The following is a 27,583-nucleotide window of genomic DNA, read 5'->3' as shown; positions in this document are numbered from 1 at the left end:
TTTCATTTAACTTTAAGTCAACTTACTTCTTTTTCTTAGCCTCGACTTAAATCATAGTGACCACGAGAAAACTACATTTTTCTAAAAACATAAAAATACATTGTGATTAAAATAAACCTGCTTGTGCATTTACCCTCTGAAGTCACTAGAGGTATGATGATTGCTTTCAGGGACCCACTTGCCTCCTACACAGCTTCATCCCACCTGTCTAACCTTCACCCTCATCTTTGCACATTTCTGTTGCTGAGGTCATCATGGTCTCTTCCTTGTCTGTGCACCTGTCACAGAAGAGTGTTAACCCTTAGCCTTGGTCAGACTGCCCTCGGAGCCTGGAAGACCCTACCTCTTTCTCTCTGCCTGTCTATCCTTCAAGATTCGTGCCTCTTCTATGAACCCCTTTCCCCCCTAGTTAGCTGGCTCTCGCTTCCTGCTTTGCTTACAGTCTAGGCCCATCACCCAGAGTCCGAGCTCAGGCTTTTCTCATCGTTTCACGTGTACCGATCTCACCAGCTTGGCTCACAAGTGCCCCAAGCCTCGCATGGCTTGTGCCTGCCCAGTCTCTTTCCATCCAGCCCTCAGGGATTCTTCATCCTTCACTCTGCATATTGAAACAGGTGCTGTTTCCGTGGTGCCCCATCGCAGTCTTTGACTGTTTCCTCTAGGCCCTTTCTCTGTCTTTTATCCCCTGGTTCATTCCTCCTTCTCTTTTGAGATGCTAATCAAATATTGCCTCCTCTGTGAAGCCACAAAGTCTCCTCCCACAACTTGCTGTATGTCCTTCTCTCTCAGCGTATGTCACATGTGCCCGTGGTCACCAGTGTACTTATCTCCCTTCCCCACTAGACTGACTGTAAAGCTCCTTAAGGAGTGGATCTGTGTTCCAGAGCATAACATAGAATAGGCACTTAGTAAACGTTGAATTTCGCAATCAATTTAAATTTGAATTAAAGTGACTTGAACTTTGCTGTTTCGTAGGGACTAGGCATTCTTTGAAGGCAGAGATCTTGCCTTCTCTCTTTTTCCTCCCCCATGTTTCTTGCCCCAGGTAGGCAAACGGTAGGTGCTTATTAAGTCTGCAGCAAGATGAGTTTTGTAGGAAACACAGGAGGTGGCTATGGTTGACAATGAAAATTTGTGCCAATTAAGATAGCTTACCAATTCTAAGCTCTTTTAGGCCTAAGCTGATTTTGAACACCAAATGCATCATGATTTTGATAACTAAGGCAAACGGGGCCGTGTTGGAGCCCTTTGCCTTTGCTCATGATTGAAAGGAAAGATGCAATTCATGTTCGGTACCTAGTCCTGTCTATTCTATATCAGCTCTGCATCTGGAGATGGTGTTAAATTCTTTTCAGGATGGAACTGGTATTGTGTGTGTGTGCGTGTGTGTGTGTGTGCACGTGTGTGCGTGTAAAACAGAGAAAAAGATAGCAGTCCAGATGCCAACACACCTGGAATCTATTTGTGAGGATCACTGGTTCAGTCCACAGCTTGGACCATTCATTTATTTCTCACTAAGTGAACATCTGGGATTCAGTTTGAGACACCATCAAGTTTGGATGGGATCTCAAAGCCGTGGCTGGGATGAGGGACTGCTCGCCCGAGGTGGGAGTGAGAGAGGTGAGCAGGGGCTCTTAAACTATTCTGCAGACTTCAGTTCAAATGCAATAGCCAGAGGGTTGAGAAACCCTTCCCAGGCTGGAAAAGCATTAAAAAAAAAAGCGGGGATGGGGTGGGGGGAGGATAACCAAAGGAGATTCAGTCAGATCAAAGCAATAATGCGATCTGAAAAGTGTCCCCTTTCTCCTTTTACCCTGTTCCCTCTCCACCCCATAGTGCTAAAAATGTCCAGGTATCTTCCTTTTCTAGGAAAAAAAAAAAAAAGAAGAAAAAAAAACTGGACCTTGACCAGAAAGGAAATGCTATGAGAAAGTAAAATTCTAATTAGTTATAGATGAGAATTGGTCACAGATAATTACTCGACATTCCTTGGCTCATGCCTGGGAGGGCTTAAAAGATCTTTTTTTTGTTGCTAGATATGTAGACATATATCTAGATAACTAGATAAACACAGAGAGGAGCTCACCGTCATTAACAGATCTTGCAGAGCGCAAGTGTTTAGAACAGAAATGAAAGGGAAATTTGTCATTCACAAGCCAGGAATGTTTGAATCGTTCGCTGTCAGGCCTCTTTTTCCTGTTTTTCTTTCCTTTTTTTTTTTTTTACTTCGAACTTTCTCAAAACAAAAGTTCAGTGGGTTCAAACAGGATCATTTTAAACAGTACCCTTCCAGAAAATTTGTGCTGAGTTGCACCTGCCCTTGGTGACGTCTACCGACCAGAGTATTTCTCCTTCAATTTGCATCTGTCATTTTCCTACCAGTGGGTTGAAGAGGTTGGAGACCCAGATGAAGGGCCTAGAATAACCCAGAGAGAACATGGAGAATCTGTGGTGAGTTGTGCTCATGCCATCCTATTTAGAACCAGCTTTGCTGCATTGGTTTGAGGATTTTTAGGGGAAATCCCATAGCTACCTAAAGTATTTTTCTCTTAATTCCTAGTAGAAATGACTCAACATTAACTCAAGGCTGCTCAAGGCATGCTTAATGTCTTGGAGGAGCATGTTTTTAGAGAACAACACTAACTTCTAAGGAATTCTCAATCCCCCTTCCCTACCCAACACAGCTCTCCTGTATTTATTCCCAGGCAGCACAGACAGGAGAGAGTTAGCCTTTGGGGGCCTTCTGCCTTTTGTTTCAGCACCTTTGTTTTACTAATATAGAAACCTCACTCTGATGCCCCACCTGGCGTAGGGACCCTTACCCTTACTCTGGCTTCACTTGGTTCTGAAACTGCCCCTGCTTGCCCCTCACCCCACTGTACAGTTCAGATGACGTAGGCCTCCGGCTCCGTATTCTCAGGACCCTCTTTCAAGCACTGTGGCAAAAGTGTTTTTATGCTATTGTGATTGCAACCCTCCTGTTACCTGGTTGCAACACTCTGGAAGGTCTCTAACAGGCTACTCAGGTTTTAATAACCAGAAGTTAAGTAGCCAGTACAGGGGTTTGCGGCAGTTGCGTAGCAAATTTATAGTCCTTTAAGTTTTCCACCAGTTTGACCATCTTCGTCTCCTTTGCTCCTCTAATTCCGTGAAGTAGGTATCACTCACTCATTCATTCATCCATTCAACCAACCAACTAAACAACTAGCAAATATTTATTGAGCACCTCTTAGTTGCTAGAAACTATTCTAAGCTCTGAGTTGCAGTGAAAAAAAGAGACAAAGACCCTCTTCTCAGGATACTTCATCTTAGAATGGATATTCTAATCGAGATCATTATCCCACTTTCACATGAAGAAACCAAGAAAAAGAGAGAGGTTAAACCCTAAAGGACACACAGCTTATTTAGAGCCGGATTTACAATCTAAGTATCCTAACCAGCTTCCAGAATAAGACTAGAATAAGGATCTTAGGACTCATCTCATCCAACCAACTGATTCTGTTGATACAGAAAACCAAGCCACAGAGAGGGGCTGTGGTTCACACAGTCACACAGCTTTGGTGGGGCAGAGCTAGGACCATAGCCCAGCTTCCCAAGTCCCAGCCCCGGCGCCCTGTCCATGAGTGCATGGACCCTGCAGTGGCCTAAGATTCACTGGATCTGCCATCTTGTCACTGTCACTCTGTCTTAGTCCGTTCAGGCTGCTATAACAAAGCACCGCAGACCGGGTAGCTTATTAGCAAGAGAGATTTGTTTCTTACAGTTCTGGAGGCTGGAAGTCTGAGATCGTGGTCATGCTATGGTTCTACCGGGTTGCAGATGGCCAACATCTTGCTGTGTCCTCACATGGTAGAAGGGGCAAGGGATCTCTCTGGAGCCTCTTTTATAAATGTGCTAATCCCATTCATGAAGCCTCTGCCCTCATATCCTAATCAGAGCTCCAAGGCCCCACCTCCTAATGCCATCATCTTGGGGGTTAGGATCTCAGCATATGAATTTGGGTGAGAGGAGGGCACCAACATTGAGACCATAGTGACCTCCCTTACTTCCTTAACCAACAGATCTCCTGACTATAAGCACATTCCCTCAACTGCCTTACCCAGTCTTGCCTTCCACAGACTCTTAGTACCGGACCTGCCATACACTGTCCCCTAACCTCCGCCTTCCCTGTTCTTGCCACAGATGACCTGTCTTTGGCCCTGTCAAAGGCCACTGCCATCACTTGTGCACGGGAATCTCCTCCGTCACCTATTCAGGAGCCTCACTCTAAGAATTTTCCCCTCATCCCCTGCGTCACTGATTGACCAGATCAGTCTCATCAGCGTAGGAGCATGTTGCAATTTGCCCCATCCTAAAAAATAAAAACAAAACCTTTCTTCACCCCATTTCCCCTGCTACCTATCAACCCATTCTCTGTTCCCCTTTATAGCGAAATCCCTCCAAATTGTTATTTTCCCTTGACTTTTGTCCACCCACTCTTTCTTGAACCACTCCAGTTAATAGGTGATGCCTAACTCTCTACCAAGCTGTTCTTTCTAAGTCACCATGTTGCTCAGCTCAGTGTTGTCCTCATCTTTCTCTACCTCGTGGCTGCATTTGACCAACCAGTCCCTCCCTCCCCTTCTCCCTCCTTGGAACCCCATTTTCACTTGGCTTCCACAATTCCACCTTCTCTTGCTTCTCCTCCTACCACACTCTACCATTTCCTCCTCCCTCTGGTCTCTAATGGATGGTGCAGCCCAGGACTCAGTCCTAAATCCTCTTCCCTTCTTTTCTTCGTTTCTCATGGTGGCTGTGGTTCCTGTATTTAAATACCATCTACATCTCCATTTTGGTCTCATCCCTGAAGCCCAGATTTGCATATCCAGTCGTCTATTGGGTATCTCCACATGGATATTTATGGGCATGTCAAATTTAACATGACCAATCTGGCCCCTCGCCAAACGTGCTCTGCCCACAGTAGTCTTCCTCCAGCTCAGGTAACAACAGATCCACACTTTCAGATGCACACGCCAAAACCTCAGCATCATCCTTCATTCTCCTCTCTCAAGCTTTACCTCCAATCCATCAGCAAATCCTGTCTACTCCACCTTTAAAATATTTTCATCTTCACACCTCTGCAGCTACCACCTTGGTAGCAGGGTAAAGAGAGTTCCCAGAGAAGGAAGGAGCATGTGCAGAAACCCTGAGGCAGGGGAAGATGCAGGACTGGAGTATCTCTGAAGGGATAAAGGCATGATTCTTGAGTCTGGGGAGTCGCCTGCCCTGTTGGCCCCGTTATGAAATAGGGTTGAAGGGATTGCTATGGGGATCTGAGTTTTGGCCACTGCCAAGCAGTCTGGCTGTCTGGAATGGATCTGGCCAGCTCTAAGGGATATACGTGATTCTGTTAATTGCATCTGCGTTACGTCTGCAATGTATGTTGTGTGTGTGTTCATATGCGTGCGTTAAGTATGCATTTTTTCCCGCTCCAGACATCTTTTCCTGGACTCTGAGCCATCAGTGTACTAATGTAGTTCCATGTCCAATCTGCTGGGGGATCCCCAGAAACGCCTGCTCATGACTTTAGGCCTAGATGAAGCAGTCTTTTTGTTCACAGACCTTTGGGGTTCCTTGTGTTGTTCTAGGCAAACATGACTTAGATTTTATGGGTTGGTCACCATGGAACAAGATGACCCTCCGAGCCCTTGGCTCGTTCTCTGCAGAGCCAGGACTCCTGCCCTTCTTCCCCCCACCCTCTTTTCTCCTCCTGAAATCAGGGTCTTCTGGAGACAGGGGTATTTGGGCACATGGCAGCAGCTGGGACAGGGGTCAAAGGCAAGGCAGGCTCAGGCCACCGTCGTGCTCTGCTTTATCCCTAACAACCGTGTAATTGGAGGAAAATTGGCCCAATGTGGGGTGCTGGAAAGTTCAAAAGGGGTTGTTTCAGGGTCTTTGTGCCTGTTTTCTTTTCATGCTGGAGTGTTGAGTTGGAGCCCAGCAAGATGCTGGGCAAGCCCCAGAGCTCTCTAGAACTGGACAGTTATCTCGGGACAGAGTCACCTACCGGGGCAGGCAGGGGCTGAGGATGCCCTTGGGGAACATCTGAATAAACAGACCTTTTAGGTCTGAGAGAAGAAGGATAAATGCTCTTAAGAGATGGCTCAGGATTCCTGCCCCCTGGCCTGGGGGCAGTGATTTCCTGGGACCCTCAGAGCCTTCTTCAGAAACCAGAGGGGCAGGATCATTAAACAGGCTTTGAACAGTAAGGCCAAGGAAGCACAGGGTCAGTTTCCTAGTCTGCTTTGACTCAGTTTCTCCAGCTATAAAATGAATAAATATTCTTATTACTGGCCTCCCTCCTAGGATTGCTGGGAGGCCTCCTGGTCAACCAAGCACCAAAGAGTTAAGGAAGCAGAATGGTGAAGCGGTTCAAAGTTCAGGTTTCGGTGTCAAAGAGACGTCTGTCCAAACCTTATTTATCAGCTGCGTGACTTTAGACAGGTTTCATAACCTCTCTGAGCCTCAGTTTCCTTGTGTAACATAATGACATTAGCAATGTTGCTTTAAGGATGAGATGAGATAATGGATATAAAGCACCTCCCACAGCAGTTAGCCCGCTGTAAGTGCCTTGCTTTGATAGAAAAAAAGGAAGGAAGGAAGAGCAACAAGATCAAAGAGATCATTATTATTGCTTTGATTCTAAAGCGAGTTGGTTATTATGATAGTTCTCGCCAAATATTCAAGTGTCCCTGTAGATTTCCCAGCTTCCTTTGCAGTTAGGTTTGGCCATGTGACTAGTTCTGGCCAGTAGACAGAGTAGATATGATATGAGTCATTGTGAGGTCAAGGAAATTAAGAGCCGGTGTGGCTCCTCCCTCCCTCTCATCCCCAACACACTGACCTTGGGGGCCCCATGTTCTCTATGGCAGCGCTCCCCAACCTTGTTGGCACCAGGGACCTGTTTCGTGGAAGACAGTTTTTCCACGGACGTTGGGGAGGGGGAGGATGGTTCGGGCGCTAATGCGAACGATGGGGAGCAAAAGGGAACAGCAGATGACGCTTCGCTGGCTCACCTGCTGCTCACCTCCTGCTGTGCGGCCCGGTTCCTAACAGGCTGCGGACCGGTACTGGTCCACGGCCCGGGGGTTGGGGACCCCTGCTCTATGGCATCTTAGAGATAGAGCCAAGCCTTTATGTGAGTGTGGAGCCTGTGTCCACTGTGTTAACCCAGTGAGATTTCGGAGTTCCTTTGTTACTGCTAATAGCCTTCCTGACCAATACAGTCATCTATGAAGGAGAAATACATCTCCCCTGTTCCTGACCTCCTGGGGCATCTAGGGATGATGTTAATGATAATAACAGTGGCTGTAACAGCTACCATTTATCGAGCCTTTGAGAAATACTGCAAAGCCCATCGCAGATGTTAAACTATTCAGGTATCTCACGAGGTTCATGTTTTGCTATTACATAATAATTGTGTTCCTAAAGTAAACTTTATTGTTTTAAAGGGTTCTCTTAAAAACTTCAGTGAGGAAAAAAACTGCTTAGGGCAAGAGTTTTAGACTATGACAACCAAGTTATTTCTCTTACAGAAGTGTCAAAAGTAAAGGGTTTTAATTGCTATTAGGACATTCTGAAGTTACAAACTACAAATAACAGATTTTCAAAACTGACATAAGCCAACCTAGAGGTCATTGAGCAAATGCTGAATTCCATGGAAGACAAGATTCAGGTCAACTTGCTTCCAGACCATCAAAATAAATTGTGGCTTTGTCCAGAAGTGCTAGTAAAAAGGAAGCCCCATTAGATCTCAGTAAAGCTGCTACCCTCCCCCGCCCCTGCAAAAAAAAAAAAAAAAAAAAAAACCCTAAAAATACATTATAAAAAAAAAAAAAGGAAATCCCAATGGCAAAGAACAGACAGTCACCCACTAAAGTGGCCCATGGGTGTTGAAGCTGGAGGCCAATAGGCTTTCCTCTGATCCACGCAGGGATCCTTTCTGATCATGACAGTGGTGTAAACCAACAAGGAGCACGAATTGAGTTCCTTGCTGAACTGATCAGGTTACATCCAATTTGCATTACGAAAATTTGCATAGCAGGAAAAAGCCTGAATCTGATTTGTCCGGCAGATGAGGAAACCAAGAAAATATGAGGCCATCAGTGGCTACAGTGAGCAACTACGGAAACAACCCCTATTCAAGGTTCTCTGCTTTTTTGACTCTGCTCAACTCAAGAGTTCCCCTGATGTATAGTGACATCTGCATATCCTCATGAATGAGGGCGCCACCTCTGAGCTGGGATTCGAGGCCTCTGAGTTTGGTTCTGTCCTTCTCTTGGGGTCTGCCAGGACGTCTTGGGCCTGTCCATCCCTCCACTTGGGGAAGGCCTGGAGCTTCCGCTCTGAATAGCAAAGCCGCTTTGGTCCTTGTTGGTGTTTCTGAAAATACCAGTAGACCTGGAAGGTGTCCAGGCTGCCTAGGAAAGTGCCTGGAGAAGGGGATTCACTTGATTTCATTACTAAAGCAAACAGTCCTGGTGACCTTTGGGAATTAGCACATTTTGACTTCCTCCCTCCCTCAGGCCTTCGCTGGGCAGCTGAACATTCCACACCTCCCTGAGAAAGGGGAAGCACTTTGAGTGGGTGCTGGGGCCTGTTGCTGACTAAGCATGCCTCCTTCCGGCCTGGAGGCCTCTCACCGGCCCTGCACCGACTGAGGGGACGAACTGGCCCCGTCCTTTCTTGTCTTGCTTCCCAGTAGGTCAGTAGTGAGACAGGTGAGTCTGGAAGCCGAGTCTTCAAGAAGATTCTGGAGGATGTAGACAGATTCAAGCAACTGGGCCCTCTGGGAGTTCTGTTCATCTGCAAACAGGATGGCTCCCCTCACCCAGGGGAGGAAGGCTATTGCTTTTTCAGGCTCCCCTCATTGGCCATTCCCACTTTATGATTTACTCATGAAATTCAACAGTCCCTTACTGAAGGCCCTCTTGCATGCCTGGGGCTGTGTCAGCTCACAATGGGTCACTGAGTAGATATTAGACCTATTTCCCACTCTCAAGGACCTTCAGAACTTAACAGAAAGACGAGACCCACTTGTGAGGTAATAAATCACAACAGTCTGTAATGAGGGCTAAATTAAATACCATCATTATCCGTGGTAGTTAAGAGCCCAGGTTTGGCATTAGGTGTCTGGGTTCAAATCCCACCACCATCATTTTAGTTGAGTTTGAATTCAGGCAAGTGCCTTAACCTTCTTAGGCCTCTGTTTCCTTATTATAGGTTGACCAAGGGTACTAGCCTCAAGCACTTCTGTGGGGAATTAAATGAGCTGGCACATGTGAAGCGCCTTGTACAGTGCCTGACTCATGGTCTTAGGGTTATTACCAGCTACTGCTACTAGTTGTCAAAATATATTTGAGGGACCCCAGTAGTTTAGAAATCTTGAATCTAAACACACCCCCTTCTGCATAATGGTCATCTCGTCTTTATTTCTTTCAGCACTGATTGGTCATTTTGACGGATCAGTTACCCAAGCTGGAGCCCCTGGGGCCTTCATATGCATTTAACCACAAAACCCTGTTGATTAGACCTCACATCTATGTCCTCCACTCTAATATGACTCTTACCCTTCACTGGGTCCTCACACAGCCACACTGATTACTCAGGAGCCCTCATAACTGCTCACCTTGCTTTTGATTTCACCCTCTTCCAAACAAGCCTTACTACTACTCAAGAGAACTTGTTAAAATCCAAAACAGATGATCATTTCCTTGCTCAGACTCTTTCTGTGGCTTCCTCTGACTCTCAATAAACAGCCAAGTCCAGATCCTTGATCATGACCCGCAAGGGCCCTCATTGATATGACCCCTGCCTACCTCTAGAGCTTCATCGCTTGTGATTCTCAAGTCACCTCCAAGTCCCAGCAATGCAGCCCTGTACCCCAAATTCTCCTCCGTCTCCTGGTCCTCCATGACCATGCACATACACCTCTCGAAGTCTAGAACCCTTTGTCCCTATCTCCTGAAGAGTCAAAATTATGCTTAAAAATACAAAAACAAAAACCCTCCAAACCACTCTCTTTGGGAAGCCTTCCTTTCCCAGGTCCGGGTTAGCTGCCCCTCCTCTGTGCTCCCACAGTAGCTTTGCTTTTACAAGATCATGCTGCAGGTTTTTGTTTTCGTGTCTATCTCCTTCACTAGCATCTGACCTTCTTCATCTACATCTTATTCATGCAGGTGCAGGAAGGGACTGTATCTTATTCATCTTTGTATGTTCATATTGAAAAATGACTAGGAAGATGGATGGATGGATGGATGGATAAATGGACAAATGGGTAGATGGATGGATAGGTGAATGGTTGGATAGAATAGTGGATGGATGGATGGACGGACGGATGGACAGACAGATGGGTAGAGGGTGGATTTATGAATGGGTAATGGATAGATAAATGAAGGAATTCAATAAAGTGGCAAAAACCTCTAATTAGGTCTCGCGGCCATCAGTGGTACTGCAGAGACAAGGCTCTCTTTCTTGGAGCTTCACAGTTCAGGCCGAAAAGCGGAATGACCTTGCAACTAGCAGCCAGTGGGTTTTTTTTGACCTGGATTCTCCCCATTGTTCCAGCAGGAAGGCTGAGAAGGAGTGTTGATCCTAGAGGGAGAGAGGACACCCAGGTGGGCTTTATCCCATCATTGACCCAGCCTATAGCCTTTCTGCCGACCTCCTCAGGTCTGCCCTCATACGGGTCCCATTCAGTCCTTTTCTTCATCCAGGCATCATGGATTTATTCCCAGCTTGAACTACGGCAGATTTCCGCCTCTGATTCCAGGGTGACAGAGCAGCAGATGGCATGAGTACGGAGGATGCCTTGACCAATAGCCGCTGTGTGCGGCCCAGGGCTTACCCGTTCCTCTCAGGAGAACAGCACGTTTCACTCTGTTCGTTTTCCTGTTCAGGAGCTGCTCTTAGAGCAGCCACGTGAGAAGTTCACCTTACGCAGCTTGGAGCCTTTCTTAGGTCTTCGAGGAAGACCTTTCAGGCCGACTTGGTTCACTAAATAAACACAAATAAATCCTGGAATGGAATGAACTAGAAATGAAATGTCGTGTCGAGCTCCTCTTGATACAGAGAACCAGCATGCGGCCCGCCCAAGCCGAAGTGGAAAGACCCTGAGGCTTTTGGGAGAAGAGTCCAGCTCAGCCACCCTGGAATCCTCATTCAGGGTTTATGAAGCAGCAGGCAGCACACAACTGACTAAATATGGTTGTGTTTTTATTTTTGTCCAGCCACAAATACCGGCAAATAACTGAAAACGATTCCTTCCCTTCCTGGAGCCTCGGAGCCAAGCTGGTTTTATTTTTAGCTTCAACTCTGGTTTTGAGCTTTTAGGACACTCAATACCCTCCCCACTGCGGGCAGCAGTGGGCCGATTTCAGGACTTTTGCCTAAACTGGAGCGTTGGTTGTCTGAGTGTAACTCTCACCAGGCTTTGTGCAGCTGTGGCAATAGAGGGTGGTTCCAGACAGACCCACCTAGAGACCCACTTCTACTCTTGGGGACTCCAAGAGCATCCTTTTCAGGGAGGGAAATGTACTCAGGGTGGATGGTTGCCTGGGCTGGGGCAGCGGAGGTGGCAACCCTGGATGAAAGGAAGCAGAGGCAAAAAGAAGACTAGGGAGGGGAGAAAAGAAGGGGAAGGCAGCTGTCACAGACTGAAAGCCTTCGAGGAACACAGTGGTTCAGAACCAGGCTCTGGAGGCAGACCCCCTGGGTCTACATCCTGCCTCCGCCACATCCTGTCACAGTGGCCTTGCAGAACGGGCTCAACCGCTCCAGGCTTCGCTGTCTTTATCTGTGAGGTGCGGGTAATTATGACACCAGCCTCTGAGCTGCGCTGCCTGAGATCCTACCCCTCTAGCGCGTGGCGTAGTGCCTGACACGCATTTGTGCCGCAACTCGTTTCAGTTATTATTGCCATGCTCTCATTGCAGCGCTAGACACTTACACATACAGTGTGTCGTTAAAACTTACTGTAACTCACTGAGTAGGGTTATTAGGCAGATGGAAAACGGAGGCTCAAGGAGCTGGGTAACTTCCCCGAGGTCCCGTGGCGAGAGCATGATAGAGCCAGGCCTGAACCCAGCGTGACCAACCCCAAAGTCATAGCACCACGCCTTCTCTGGGACCAGTTCTTCCCCGTGTTAGAAAGGGGCTTATCACTGGCTCTATGAGAACTGCTCTAGACAAGGAGCTAGACTCCCCCTCCTCTCCTCTGGGCTCCCCCCTTTCTTCCCACTTTGGTGACAGGAACACACAAAGAGCAGTTACTGGGAGTGATCAAAAGCGCACTGGTCAAATCCATAGAGACAGAAAATAGAATGGTGGCTGCCAGGGACGAGGGGAGGGGCCCTGGGGTGGTGTTGTTTAATGGGTACAGCATTTCAGATTTGCAGGATGAAAAAGCTCTGGACATCTGCTGCACAGCAGTGAGAATATACTTAACACTACAGAACTGGACGCTTAAAAATGGTGAGGATGGTCAATTTTATGTTAGGGCTTTCGTTTTAACCACAATCAAACAAACGAAAACAAAACAAAACAAAAAAGAGCACAGGGAGTCAGGTCGCCGTTTCAGTGGGGCAGGGCATTTGAGCTTATCTTGTCCAACTTGCCAGCCTTTTCTCAGGCTTCCTTCCAGTCAGGAGTGTCACCAACAGCTCCGCTGGTCCACCCCTGCCCTGCACCACGTGGACCCCTTCAGGGCTGAGCTGCACACTTCTGACTTGAGGTGGTGAATGCTCCTCTCACATGCTCTGCCCTTTCAAACTTCCTTCTAGTCCCCTATCCCTCTGAAGTTTTTGTCCTTCAACCTGGAACGAAAAGGGGAAAATAGCAATCCCCCCGACCCCCAGCGGATCATGTCTGCATGATGTGGTGGACGAAGTGTGGGCTTTGGGGACAGAAGCTGGGAAGAAGCTCACCTTTTCTTCTCTTCAGTTCGCTTAGCTCTAAGATGGGATAATACATTTTTTCCACGTAGCCAAATGTGCACAATTTAAGCGGAGAAGTTCAGCCGGGCTATAAACTGCTCTTTTGCACGAGGAGATTCTGAAGAGTGAGATTCTGAGGATTCTGGGGACAGGAGATTTGGGGACACTGGTTTGGGCTTCCCTGATTAGGCTGCTTAAAGATGCTTGGACAGAGAGTCCTGGGAATGAGCACGGGGCAGGCTTTCCCTCTTGGCCTCACACTCCCGGGAGAGCAGGCTTCATGGAGACCACAGTGACTTACGGTCCCTCGGAAACTCAGATGGCCTTCTTTCCTGTGGGCATCAGCATGGACCGTTCTCAGGAGAGAGTCTGGCTCTGCTGCCACCACCCAACGTGGGACACCCCTCCTGGGCTGAGTTTTGCCTCCGGGTCTACACACCTAGACCGTGATCCCTGACCCAGGGCCGACTTTGCCATCTAAGCACAGCGGGGACAGTACCCAGGGCTGACAGTACTTTTTAGGGACCCATGAAAATGGTTTAATTTCTTTTAAAATTAGAGGAAAGGAATGAGTGTTCAGGTCAAAGTAAATGTTATATAATATTAATATATTTGTTTTTATACCAACAGTTATAAAATACAATATTTAATTTTTTTAAATAGGGGAAGGGGCCCGCAAAGGCAAAAATGCCCAGGGTCCATGGCAGTCATAACGCAGCCCAGCTCTGGTCTGAAAAGCCAGGCTGGCAGGGACTACATTTGGCCCTTTAACCCCTGGTGATCTGCCCCACCCTCTTCTCCGTTCCTATAACGACTGCTATCTGTCCCACCTGTCCTCACCACTTAGGATCTGGAATATTCTCTCTGGCATTTTGTTTATTTTTAGAGACCCATTTCACATGCCCATTCCATCACTTGGCAATAGCTAGCTACCACAGGCACATGTTGAGAAAAGTTCAAAAGCCTGTCTGAGGTTCGTGGGAAAGAATGTCATGATCAGTTAGTGATGCCTCTCCGAGGCTCGTGAAGGGGTGTGTGGCAGCAAGCATGTTGTGTTCCTGCTTCCGACTGACCTTTGCCTTTTTATCGCCAACTTGACTCCCAGCTCCGCAAGTTAAGAGTGTGCCTTACACGTGCTGAGCATCCCACGTTGAAAGATCTAGAAGCCTCTTAATACCTGTTGATCGATTGGCCGAAGGGGTGTCTGTAAATACTCTTGATCCCGTTTCGTGTCCCCTTGACATCTTTTCATTCTTTTTTCCCCCTTCAGGCGCCTGAACAAGAATAAACTCCAGGTCCTCCCGGAACTGCTTTTCCAGAGCAACCCGAAGCTCACCAGACTGTGAGTAGAATGGAGTTGTGTTCCCTACCTGGTGTCTTGCCCGGCTTTGCTGACGCCGAGGATGTGGTTGCCTTAGCGTGGGGAGCCCTGAGCCGTGTGGACCTTGGCAGTGAGTCCGCACACGTGGGCGCTTGGAGCCAGGCTTCAGCGTGCTGGGTCCTCACACCCCCCTCCAGCCCGCCTTTCTTGCGTCCGTCCTTCCCAGATCATCCGCTTAAGTGGCCGGTGAGGGCTGTGGACCTGTGGTAGTGCATCTCTCCTTTGCAAGGAGAAACTCTTCCTTTTAACTTGGGTCTGAATTAACCTCAGGGAAATGCCCTGAGGGTAGGCTTGGAGGTGAATTGATTCACACAAGACTGCCGGTGGTCTCGGAGGAGGGCAGTGGTTTGGGTTAAGCATTTCAACCTCACCTGCTTGCTGGCTAGAAGGATTCCTGCCCTTTGCCTGCTTCCAACCGCTGCCAGTCCGGGAACCCTGGGTCTGGAGATCTGTGATTTTGTGGGAAAAGAAAGAAACACTTTGAATTTTGCTTTATCTTCAGAATGGTCCAGGGTATAATGGGGGGGTGGGGGGAGACTTGCAGATTCTCTGTGTATTTATTCAGCGTGAGAGTTTGGATACTGAAGAGCTGGAGATGCACGTCGCGATGGAGATTGTGATTCGTAGATTGGGGTTATTAGGCAAGTGCTAATTACTGACAGTGAACAACTCCATGACTTTGAACCTGAAAGTCCTACCGGCAGTAACTAGTGTACGTTATGGGGTGAATTGGTTGCCCAAGGCTTGACTTTCTGGCTGGAGCGACAAGTGTCCGACTGCTTAGCAGTCAGGCAGTGAGATTTACGGCCTGGCTGGGAGGACTCTAACCTTACTGGGGAGGCTGCAAAGTGGTAGCCAGCCTTCTCATTTCCAATGGCCGTGTTTACTACCTCCGTATGCAGTCCGCCGATGCATGGAGATAAATTGGGAAATACGAAACGCATGTTTGCATGTGCACTTAAGAATGAGTTCTGAATTAGGAATCTATATCTCTCTCTGTACACACGCACAGAGACTATATACATAAACGTACTTTCAAGGGCACTTGGCTGCAACAAGAACGGGCTGGGGTTGGCTGGGGTTTCAAGGGTACCGCGGCCTTGCTTGCCTTCTCTGGGGGACACCTGAACTTCGTCACGGTCTCCTCTTGCTGGCACTCCCTTTCTCTTGCTCAGTCCACCCGGCTGACTGTGCTAAATGAGGGAAAGAGCATGCCTCCCTTTCCACTCTTCGGCTCTGAATCCACCTTGATGGACGTGAGGGTGCATGAGGTGCTGTTGCTGGCCCGAATGAGCAACAGCAACTGGGCAGACGGGGAAACCACTCTGGTTTTTAACTTCCTCTTCCCTTTACAGTTCTTTCCTTAAATGCTCACCTAATAGCCATCTCTCCACCCAGCACTACCTTGTGCCTTTCAACCTGCTTTTAACTAAATAACGCAGACTGTATGCTGTTCATCTGGAATCTCAGCGTCACTTTCGAGGCAAGTAAAAGGTGCTTATGGGACTGGGGCTGCTGGGCAGCTTTGAGCGGGCAGGTCTGAGAGTTCCAGTTGCTGCAGGAGGTCAGGGGGGCTGATTCTTGCTCCCCACGGCCATCAGGTGAGGCCCATTTCAGGCGGGGCTGGTCTTGATCCAGGCAGAGGAGGAGTTTCAGGCCGTGATAACGGGCCTCTGCCATGCTGGGGGCCAGGCCCAGGCAGGTAGCACAGGGGCATGGGAAAGTCCAGTGTCCTAAAGGCCACTTTCTAACTGAAAGAGGTCGGGAGAGCCACTTTCCCTTCTGTGCCTAAATGTCTTCATCAGGAAATGGGAGGTGCCTCATCTTCCCTTCTACCCACCTCACCAAGGAGCTGTACTGTATCCGATGAGATTATGGTGGGCATGCATTTTCTAGGGTTTAAAGTGCTGTGTGAGTGCAATTACCAAGATAGCTATTGTTACTCCTACAATTCCCATCTTCACAACTTGTTTCTAATCTCCTTTCACTGGGAGACGTGAAGAAACCAGGAGCTGCCGTGGGCCCTGAGATCTGTTACACGGAGCTTTTGTCCTCAGGCCAGAGAGCTACAGCTGGGAAGGCAGGGAGGACGTTTGGCTCATTTTGGTTTCTGCCCCTCTCCAGGTCCCCAGCCAGGCCCAATGTGACACATAGGCACTCAGGAATGGGTGGATGAATAAATGAATGATACAGGCCCCAGGGTATGAACCATGTTCTGAGGGAACTTTGAATCTTTTATCCACCATTCCTTCATTCACTCATTCGTTTGTTTGTTCATTCGTTCATTCAATAAGCTTTTCCCAGGTGCTTGTTCCAGCCTGGCCTCTGTGCTGGGTGTTAAACTGCAGATGTGAAGTTTGCCCAGTTCTCTGTGTGCCCCGTCATGACACATTCTGAATGGCTGCCAAAGAGCTGAGAGCTAAATACATATTTTTGTTCATTGAAGCAGCTCTATTAACCCAGGTTTGGGCTATAACCAGCAATCCCTTTTTCTCCCTGGGCTTGATCTTTGATTTTTCTTAATGACCCTATTGTGTCTTTGTCTCATTTTGTCAGCCACTCCAGGGCCTTTTTGGAAGTAAACAGGGTGCAAATTAGAAATCAATAAATGTGCAATCATGAGTGTGTATACATATGCCACTGGCTCTGTTTTCAAAGAGCACTGCCTCTCGATAGACGCAGTGAGCCGTTTTCCGGGGAATGCTAAATGGGGCTGCTGGGTGGCCGTCTCCTCCACAGTCGGCCATGTGGGTTAAACAGCGTTCTGACGCACCTTTTCTTATTAGATCTACAGACAAAGGCTGCTTAATATTCAATGATTATCTGAAAAACACCTTTTGGAAAGGCTATGGTCGTATAATAAGACATGTAGTGATGGGAAAGGGAAACAATATTTATTGAGAACCTATTATATATATATGATTATAATATTATCACTAACTAGTAAGTGGCAGAAATGCGACAAATTAGTTTAACTCAGAGGGGAAATATGTTAGTTAATGTGCATGGGAAGGCCAGTGGTAGTTATGGTTGGCTTTAGGAACAGCTGGATCCAGGAGCATGGCGGTGTCATCGGGACTTCATCTCACTCCCCCCAGCCCTAGGAAGAGAGCACAGGACGGCAGGCAAAAGCAGAAGACTCTGAGGGCAGTAACCTAGCAACCAGGGTGGAGAGGGTGTCCTCGACAACAGTCCTGCAGGAAAGAACTGAGGGTCAGTTGCTTACCTTGGTCGCACGTCCAGCTCTGAGCAGATGCGGTTGCTGGTGAGATGGTGTCCTCTGATTGACCAAGTTTGGGCCATGCGTCCATCACAGTTGTTTGCAGATGAGGGTGTGCGGGGCCTGGGAATGGGTTTCCCAAAGGGAAGAGTAATTCTGTTATCAGAGGACAGGGGAAGACATACTAGACTTGAACACAGCAGACATCTACAAGTTTATTGAGCATCTAGTCTGTTCAGTTCCCTGTGCTTTCATTGAGTGGTGTGGATCCTCACAATAACACTTCAAGATAATAACAATAGCAAACACATTGAGTGTTGGGTGCTCTTCTGAGCACTTTACATAGAACTTGTTGGATACTCCTAATGATGCTATGTGGTAGGAACTATGAGTACTATTCTGTGGATGTGAAACTGAGGCTCAAAGAGGTCAAAGAACTTGCCCAGCATCATGCAGTTACTCAGTGACAGAACCAGGAATCGAATGTGGGTAATCTGACTCCGAAGCCTGTGCTTTTTTTCTACTACAATTAACTCCCTGCCTCAATACTCCCATTTTACAGATGAGGAAACTAAGGCCCAGAGTTTAAATTACTTGTCCGTACCCGTATTTCTAAGCAGCAGCACGGGGCACTCTGCCTCAATACTCAGATTTAGCCTTCACGCCAATCCTGCAAAGAGAATCATTATTAAATCTACTTCTACCTCCGCTTGCCGCAACTAGAGAAAGCCCATGCGCAGCAGCGAAGACCCAACACAGCCAAAAATAAATAAATAAAATAAGTAAATTTATTTTTTTAAAAAAATCTGCTTCTAAAGCTTAGAAGTGTTATCTGACTTACCCATAGTTGTATAACCAGGATACAACGGAATGGGGAAAGAAATGCATGTGTGTTGCTGCAAAGTACCTCTGTTTTCTACCATGCCACACTGCTGTGCTAACTGTTGTGGAGAGCTGAAGTCATGCTAAAAAGGATTGGTGATGGACCTGTCATACATCCAAGTGCTCTGTCAGGCCTTGGCTGGTTACCCCGCCCCACCCCCCTTAGATGCAGCACCATCTGACTCATTGGTGCATGTGTATAATAGTGATGTATCTACCCTCTTACTCTGTCCTTCAGCGCATAGAGCACGAGCCATAGAATCCTAGAGCTCAGAAGTGCCCTGAGGCTTAGGTAATAGCACTGTGGTCTGTAAAACACCCAGCAAGGTCTCTATCCTGCTTTGGGCACTCAATAAATATTAGCTCACTCCTGTCCTGATGTATACTATAAGATTTTCAAGGATCAGGAGTGTACTTCTGCTCTTTCTAGGTTTCCTATCACTCTTGACTGAGCACAGGAGATGGCAGTAAAGTGAAAAGGTTAAGGGGCTGCCAGTTACTTGCTGTGAGACCATGGGCAAATTACTTAACCTCTCTGGGTCTCAGGTTCTTCATCAGTAAAGTAGACAATAATAGAACCTACTTCTCCAGGTTGTTGTGAGGTAAACGGAAATAGCCCAGGGACAACCTTTAGCATTGACTATAGCCCATAGTAAAGTGCTCAGTGAAAGATGGCTATGGTTAACTTTTGCTGGCTGATTGATAGGAATGGTTCATATGCTGGGGCTCTGGCATCTCTGGTGTAAACATTTCAGCACCTCTCAAAGAGTTCAGGCTCCAAAATAAATGAGGGTTGAGGGAGGACTGCACCGGGAGTGGGAAGACCCTGATCCTCATACTGGCTCTGCCACCCACAAGCTGTGTGACCTTAGGCATGTTACTTCATCTCTCTGGGCCTCATCTAGAGAGGCTGGGATGAAGCGTGGTCTGTTACGTGGTCTGTAAGTTATTAATTTCTCCTTTTTGGCCTCTCCTTCAAGCTTTCTCTTTTACCTACACGTGGGGGAAGGAGGGAAGGATTTCTGGTGATTTGGAAGTTAAGTGGTTAATGTTGCCAGAAATTCCTTAGAAGAAGCAAAAGACAAGATGAAAACAGTAATTAAAAGCTGCCTGCCTTGCACCAGATTAGGGAGCTTTGAAGGGGTTGAGAGGCACACAGTGGTTCACAACTGTTGTTTTTAAAAATTTGACTTTGCCGTGTGAGGATGAGCAGACCACTGGGGTCCTTCTGGTCCACATCTCCTGGATTCATGTCCAAAGAGTCCGTTACATATTTGGTAGTGGTTTAAAGCCTGTTGCTGAAGAAGCAGTTGTGCTAGCAGCAGGACGGAGGCCCCCAATTATTCTTCACACAGTCCTTCGAGGTATTTGGCAGATTTAAAACATGCCACTGGGGTTAAACCGCTGTCACTCACTTGGGTCAGTGGAGTTGCAAGAGACTTGGGAAGTTAATCCCCAGGCAGCTGAAAACAACATGAAATGTGACCAGCCAACTTAGCCCCAAGTCACTGGGGCTGCTATCCTGGTGGGGCTGCTTCCCTCCCAAAGAGTTGTGAGACCTGTTTCCAAGGAACTTACTTGCAATGAGTGGGCCATCCCCAGAACTCTCATTTCTGCTACCTTGTACCTCTCCTTCGTATTTACCATTTTCTGCCCTTATCACCAGCCATGTGCATCCATGCCCTGTATCCCCAAACAAGCCAGAAGCTGCATTCAGCAAGGTGATCTAATGTTTCTTTGAAGTAACCCAATATTAGAGCAAAGAGCAGGGGCTTTGGAACTGTCCAGACCTGGGTTTGGATCCTACCCTCTGGTGACTGACACTGGGCAAGTGACCTCAACTTTCTCAGTCTCTGGTTGGTTAGCAGTGCAATAGGGATAATCATTATAGTTCCTGTCGTAGTTTGCTAGTGCTGTGATAAAGAAGTACCTCAGAGGCCACAACAGTGAGAGGCCCGCGTACTGCAAAAAAAAAAAAAAAAAAGAAGTACCTCAGACCGGATGGCTTAAACAACAGAAATTTGTTTCCTCACAGTCTGCGGCCCGGAAGTTTCAGATCAAGGTTCTGGCAGGTTTGATTTCCTGAGTGCTGTCTCCTTGTCTTGCAGATTGATGGTCTTCTTGCTGCCCCTTAACATGGTTGTCCCTCCGTTCACGCTCACCTCTGGTGTCCTGTCCTCTTCTCATAAGGACACCAGTCATGTTGGCTTAGGCCCCACCCTAATGGCCACATTTAACTTAGTCACCTCTTTAAAGACCCAATCTCCAAATACAGTTACATTCTGAAGGATGGGGGCAAGGGCTTCGTAATGTGTACGAATGAACACATTAGCGTATAATAGTTCCCAAGTGTGCATTGCATATTTACTGTGGGTCAAGTGCTCTGCGAACTGCTTTTAGATAGATTCTCTTCCTCAATCTCAGGCTTGGGAGGTTAGATACTACATTAGCCCCATTTTACAGATAAACACACCGAGTCCTAGAGATTTAGACAGCTTGCCCAAGGTCACAGAGCCAGTCACTGACAGAGCTAAACTTTAAACCCAGGCTTGCCTGACTACAGAGCCCACATCCTTACCACAGTTTCCATACTTATGAGAAGCCAGTAACTAAAGGGCCAGCACTCCCTCGTAGGAGCTCAGTTAGTGCTCTAGTTCCTTTATCTCTTTGAAGCCCTAAATGAGACCAGATCTGTTGAATGACTGGAACCCTGTACCTCTAGGTCGTACCTTCTGCTACTCGGAGCTCCTTTTGTAGCCACCTTAGTCTTCCAATTCTGCACTAACCTTTAAAACATAACTACATGCAATATGTGTCTCCATAAAACTCTGTATTGATGTGAAACGATGCTCTAAAAGTGAAAAATCAGTGGAGAAAACAAAAACCATACTATTCAGTTTTCCAGCAGAGTTATCCAATGTGGTGAAATGGTCATAGGACGATGGGAAAACCAATCCGTCAGGACGATAGGGGCTTCAGAGACCGCCTGCCTGCTTGCCTACCTGGAGTTGGATCTCAGAGACCTGTCCCCGCCTCTGGTGTGGGCTGGCGCAGCCTTCAGAGGCCAGGGGACGGGTGGTGAGACCAGCCTCACTATCGCAGGCGTGGGGTCGCTTTTTCCAGGGGCACGGCTGCCTAAAGCTCATGGAAAAAGTCCCTGCAAACTGGAGCTCCATTTCCTTCTCCAGCATTTCCCCAATCACCGAGCACTGTGGTGAGGCCAGCCTTCCGTTTGCTTTATGGCGGGCTTCGTCACCTGCATGCTTCATCGTGTGCTTGAAGACGGGTTTAGCTGTAATCTGTGTGTGGAGATAATGGGTTACAGTGGGTGCCCTGTCACTCTTGGGATTTCTGTTTTGTGTGAGTTGCACTCTCTGTAGTACCCCTGAATCTGGAGCGAGGAAAGAAGGCAGGCAGGGAAGGTTTCTGTTCTTCTCTCCTCCACTGAGCCTTTATCCAGCTGAGCACAGAAGCCTGTTGCCTTATTCACAGAGTTGATTATAAGGCTAATACTTTGGATTGCCTTATGGACTCATACTATAGAATTTCAGAGCTAGGAATAAAAGTTATCTGGGCCAGTGTTTTTCAACCTTTACTGTGCATCTGAACACCTGGGAATCTGGTTAAAATGTGGACTCTGGTTCTGCAGGTCTGGGGTGGGAACTAAGAGTCTGCATTTCTACAGGACCACACTTTGCAGAGCGAGGATCCAGACTACAGTGGTTCTCAGACTTAGCATATAGAAAAACTAATCCCTTGAGGTTCTAATTAAAATGCTGATTCCCAGACTATGTCCCGAAGGACTCTAGTTTCATTAGATCTGGAATGGATGTAGGGATTTGACTCTGTAAGTAGGCACCCTAGGTGATTTTGGTGTATGTCACCCATGGGGCATATTTTGGGAAACACTGATCTAGTACAACCCCTGTTATTTTATAGATTTGGGATCAGAGGAGGAACCAAACATTTCATGAGCACCTATTGTGTGCTGCACACCTCATGCATTTGCCGTTTTCTTTGGTCCTCCTTCAAGGTAGGTGTTTATGCCCACTACACAGAAGATGAAACTGAGGGTTGAGGAGTTTTAACTAACTCGCCAGGAATAAACCCAGGTCTTTCTGAGCCCCAATTCTGTATATTTTTCTGCTTTATAATGTGCTGCTTGTGCTGAAATACATCTTGAAAAAGAAGGTTGGGCAGACGGGAGAATAAGAGAAAAATCCTGGACCTCTATAGCTTTCAAGGTTCAGTATTTGTACTTTTATGCTCATATGAGTGTGTATGAACATATGCTCATATCTGAGATCTAGGGTATTAAGACTTGAAACATTAAAAGAGAAAAATTTATAGACTTAAATGCATGTTTGCAAGTAGACTTTTCTAAGTTCCCTACAACTTAGCAAAGGTAGAGTGAGGTTTTACATCTTCGAATTCTTTAGCCCTTCGGGCCAGCAGCAGAATTTTCTAAAGTGATCAGGCAATACTTGTACTTGAGAACATTCTGCCAGCTTGGAAAGTTTTTCTTTTTTATTTTTTTTAAGAAAGAAAGAAAACCAAGCTGTGACTTTACAATGCTTTGGAATTACAGAATATGCTTGTAATTTTTACAATTCTGCACAGACTTCTTTGCCACATCTGGTTGATATTACTGGCAGGGATATATGGGGGAATAAACCATGGGCTGGAATGTGAAACATCCCACAAAATGAGTTTCTTATAGGTTGCTGTATAAAACATTTTGAGTCTCCCTCTCTTTGGACGGGTGGCTTAAGTGATTTCATGGATTTAGTATTTTCTTTGGTTTGAAGGTAAGGGTTTTTGCTGGTCTACTTGGTGGGGATTCCAGGATGGTTTTCCTAGGATGTATGGAAAGGGTTAACGTTTGAGAGTCAGGCCATGGATCAGGGTGGAAAAAGCCACGCTTGCAGGAAGTCAGACCAAGGTTTGGTGAAAAACACTGGACACTAGTGATGATGGTGAAGCCCGGGTGCCAATTGAATTGCTACAGAAAAAGGAAACATGTAGGGAGAAAGGGTTATCTGTGTAAGGGCTTCAGGAGACCTCCTGAATCTTAGCTTAGCTGGTTCATGAAACAGCTGATGGCAAGAAGAACTCAAGTTCTTGCAAAGCCAAAAGCCTTGGTACATCTGTGCATCCTCTGTCCTGGATATGAAAACCGTGAGTTGGGAAAATGGAAAAATAAAACAAACACCCAGGCTGTTACCCGGCATGTGGTCAATTCCCTACTGGGGACATTCTTGCCCAATTCCCAGGTGGAGAACTGTGTGACCAGGGGCAGTTCAAGCATCCGTTGAACACCTACTGCGTGAGCGTGTCACTGCCATATGCTGGTTATTGGGATGCTGAGCCCAGAGCACAGACGTGTCTAATCTCAGCCCAGAGGGTGTGGGTGTGGGCTTCTCGCCACCTGGCTCCTTCTCACACTTCCTTGTCCGGGACCCACCTGCAGAGTTGGAACCTTTCTGCAGAGGAGCATGTGCTGCTCTCAGCACCCTGTGGCCCGCGGTAGAGTTGGCCAGCCTCGGCCGGGCTGTGCGGACATCACCAAGGGTGCTCGAAGAGAGACCGTGCTGTCCGTTGGCAACAAAGCCCTTTGCTGAAGGTGAGAACCAGAGGCCAGCCTTCACCCACACCCTGGGGATCCTCATTTTCCTTATCTGGAGTTAGAAACTGTCAGGGGAATTGAAAATGTCAGGGAAATGCCACATTGCCTATAGAAAACTATCAGCCTTTTGAGGTGGGCAGACCCCAAACACACATTCTTCAATTGCCTGAATGATGCTACTGTACCCGCATCTCATAATCTTGAAATATTTGTTCTTGAGTCACATTCAGCATCAACAGAAACCTTTCTAAAGGGCCTAATCATCTCTCATTTTCAGCTAACATTTGGGAATCTCTCCAGGGGACAGAGCATTTTAATTTGATGTCCTAAATTCTAGCATAATTTCAAATCACACACGTACACAAAAGTCCGTAACTTTGGCTCTCTTCTGGCTGTCCTGTGGGCTCAGTATCCTGGATTTTGAGCATTAATTTCCATTTGTAAGGTTTGCAGTCCATTTACAAAGTCCTGGAGACTGAAGCTTGTAATGAACGTGTTGACACAGTATTAACAACAGCAAAACTATGATAACACAGTACTGTCCAAACCAAATAGAAATGGAGAAGTTTAAGTAAATTTCACGCTCCTTGCCTGAATGTGGTGTGCTGGGCCTGAGCTTTTTGATTCATGGTTTAGAAGAATATTTTAATGTTTTATTCATGATGTTCCTTTCTTCCCATCAGTCCTCCTCTAATTCTCCTCACCCTGCTTATGGTGATGTAGCCTGCTTGGAAGTCTGGACTTGTCTTGATTGGTGCTGCCTGTCGTGTAGCCAAAAATCCTCCCCGTGGTTGGCTAAGTGGAGTATTCACCTATGGAACACTGATAGTTTGGCCTCTCGCTGGCATGTCTAGGGCTCTGGACTCAAATTTCTCATCAGTGAGTCAGCTTTTGATTGAAATATACACAGAGTCATGCCAACTTTTCTCCCAGTGAAAAGCATCTTGACTTTGGGAGGTCAGAATGCTCTGTCTAGGGGAGAAAACTGCATTTCTCAGAGGGTGAAAGGGTAGCCGAGGACTGATCCCCTCCATGTCAATTTCATTGACTTTGGGATTTAGGAAACTCTAAGCCATAGATCAAGATGCTCAGAGAGACCTAACTTTAATGATTTTTAAAAAATGAAAATCAGTGGTAGCAATATAGAAAGAAAGCCTGAATCATCAATGTTATTAATATCACGGCCCCAATCATCTCCTTCCTGTGTTTCCACGTCTCCTCCTCTATTCCCCCTTTTATTTCAAAAGCACATGCACATACACATAACATACCGCACACAAACACATAAAGCCTTCTCTCTATATGAGAATCCCAGACAGATAAATGAAGATCCCTTCCAGGCTGTGGAATGAAAGCACAGATATAATTTCACTTTAGTGCAAGATACTGACTTTCAAATTAGCTCAAATTATTGAGCAACACTGTGAGGAGATATCAGAGGTCAGAAAAGTGGCAGCGGTGGTGGAACAGGAGACACTTTGTCTCCTTGGCTCATATAATTGGTGTTTTTGGTGCATAGAGATGGTAGTGGCAGTTCTGTGTCAGTGACAGTAAATTATTAGTGTAAATGTTTTCTGGTCTCAAGAGAGAGCTCCTCTTTTCCCTGGAAGAGATGTGCATGGGTCAGGCTTCTACCCAAGACCTGAAGAGACTTTCATTCCATTTTACAACACAAAGCAGAGCTTGGTCGACTACCAGCTCCCAAGGGCTCAGCCACTGAACAAAATTATCTTAGGAAATAATTGTTATGGTTTCCACTGCTAATGGCGCTCTCTGCAGATCCTCTTGCCCTGTGCATGGCACTTCCTTTACTTAAGTGAGAGTGAAGGATGGGAGATCATTAGGCCTAATGAGGCCGGAAAAGCAGTAGCAGGGAAAGACCAGTTGCCCAGGGAGTACCCTACTGCCAGTTTTTCCCCACGTGGAGAGTCACTGATAGGAGTGGTGAGGCGACTGCACAGAGTTTGTCACTGTGCATTATCAGTTGTCTACCACCTGCTGCCATCACCCTGGTACATGCCACCATCCTTTCTCCATGAGATGACTTCAAGGACCTCCCCACTAAATCTTCCTCCTTCTACTCATGTTCGTTCATTATCCATCATCCATCCAGCAGCCGCCATGATTGTTTTAAGACAAATCAGATCTCCTCATTCTCCCAGTTAAACCTCCCAGTGACTTCCCACGGTCCTAAGAATAAACCCAAGTGCCCACATTATACAGCCTGGCCCCACCATTCTTCCCAGTGCCATCCTAGGCCACGCTTCCCACATCCACCACGCTGCAGCCTCCTGGGCCTTCTTCCTGATGCTCCAACACTCCCGTCCCTTTCTCGACTCATGGCTTTGGCCTTGCTGTTCCTTCTGCCCGGTACACGCTGACCGCAGATGTTGGCATGGCCAGGTCCTTCCTGAAATTCAGGTCCTGGCTCAAACATCACTCCCTTAGAGAGCCTTTCCTGATCACCCTACCTACAGTAACATCCCTTCCTTTCTCAGTCACTGTCTATAACGTGACCCAGCTTTATTTTCTTCATAGCACTTATCACTACCCGAAATTCTTTCGCTCATTTATTTGTTTACTCTCTGCTCACGCATCCCCCAGGAGATTTTAAGCTTCCTGAGAGTGGGGATTTTGTCTGTCTTGTTGACTCTATAATTGTCTACCGCTGTACCTAGCACACAGTGGGTACTTGGTAAGTATTCTATAAAAGAGTAAATGAGAGAAGGAACTTGGTCTCTCCACAATCCGCTTTTTACTCTCAATATATGGTCAAAGGCAGCTTCTGCTTTAAACCAGCACTCTCTCCTCATTGCCCTGAAAAATAATATTTAATAGGATGTGTGCACATATATGCACACACAGTCATACACTCATGCACGCACACTCCACAAGCACACACACAAGAGTGAAGATAAAACTAACACATTGGACTTCTTCCCACAGTTTCTAGCCTCTAGTTATTTCACTCTTTGCAAGACAAATTACGTGGGTTTAAAAAGTAGAAGGACGCTGCCCTGGGGTCCTGAGAGGGCCTTCATGGGATGAGCCCATCCACACACAGGTGGGCCACGCAGCATGGAGGTGAGCTGACTTCAAGGGCTACCGGGGTGGGAGTTCAAACTTCCACCAAAGAGAGAGAAACAGCCCATGCTGGGGTCCTCCACTAGCAGATGTGAGCCAGTGTCCGAGACTGAGTTAGGGAGGGAATGTTATTTTTTGACACTTTTTTCAAAGACCCGGGAATAATATTCTGTGATACAATGAAATGAAAAGATAAACTGTGTTTGCTTCATCTCCAGGCCTCATTGATTGTTTTAATTCTAATGGGCATTGAAAGGAGTTGTCTAGCTATTGGAAGGCTCAGCTCAGTGAAGGCTTTCCAAAAAAGAGACCTGTGGGGACTCAAACAGAACCAAATCTTAGTCTGGAAAAAAAAAGAATAGATTACACTAATTTACTGGGCATTGACCTAAACCTCCAAATTATTTTTTTTTTTCTTG

The 27,583-nt window shown here is 46.9% G+C and overlaps 1 protein-coding gene across 1 annotated transcript in view; it reads left to right on the top strand.

Moving 5' to 3' along the window:
- Positions 1–27,583, top strand: part of SLIT3 (slit guidance ligand 3) — a 611,722-nt gene that overhangs the window by 88,414 nt on the left and 495,725 nt on the right. The window contains exon 4 of the mRNA XM_022595144.2: positions 14,242–14,313. Coding sequence (XP_022450852.2) covers positions 14,242–14,313 — 72 coding nt within the window. The remainder of the gene's footprint in view (positions 1–14,241; positions 14,314–27,583) is intronic.

The sequence above is a fragment of the Delphinapterus leucas genome, chromosome 3, assembly GCF_059928025.1.
Source record: "Delphinapterus leucas isolate spDelLeu-1000000601 "Yukka" chromosome 3, BTC_Dleu_Yukka2, whole genome shotgun sequence".
Taxonomy (NCBI): Eukaryota; Metazoa; Chordata; class Mammalia; order Artiodactyla; family Monodontidae; genus Delphinapterus; species Delphinapterus leucas.
The sequence above is the reverse complement of the archived record's forward strand: the minus strand, read 5'-3'. Positions and strand labels throughout refer to the sequence as shown.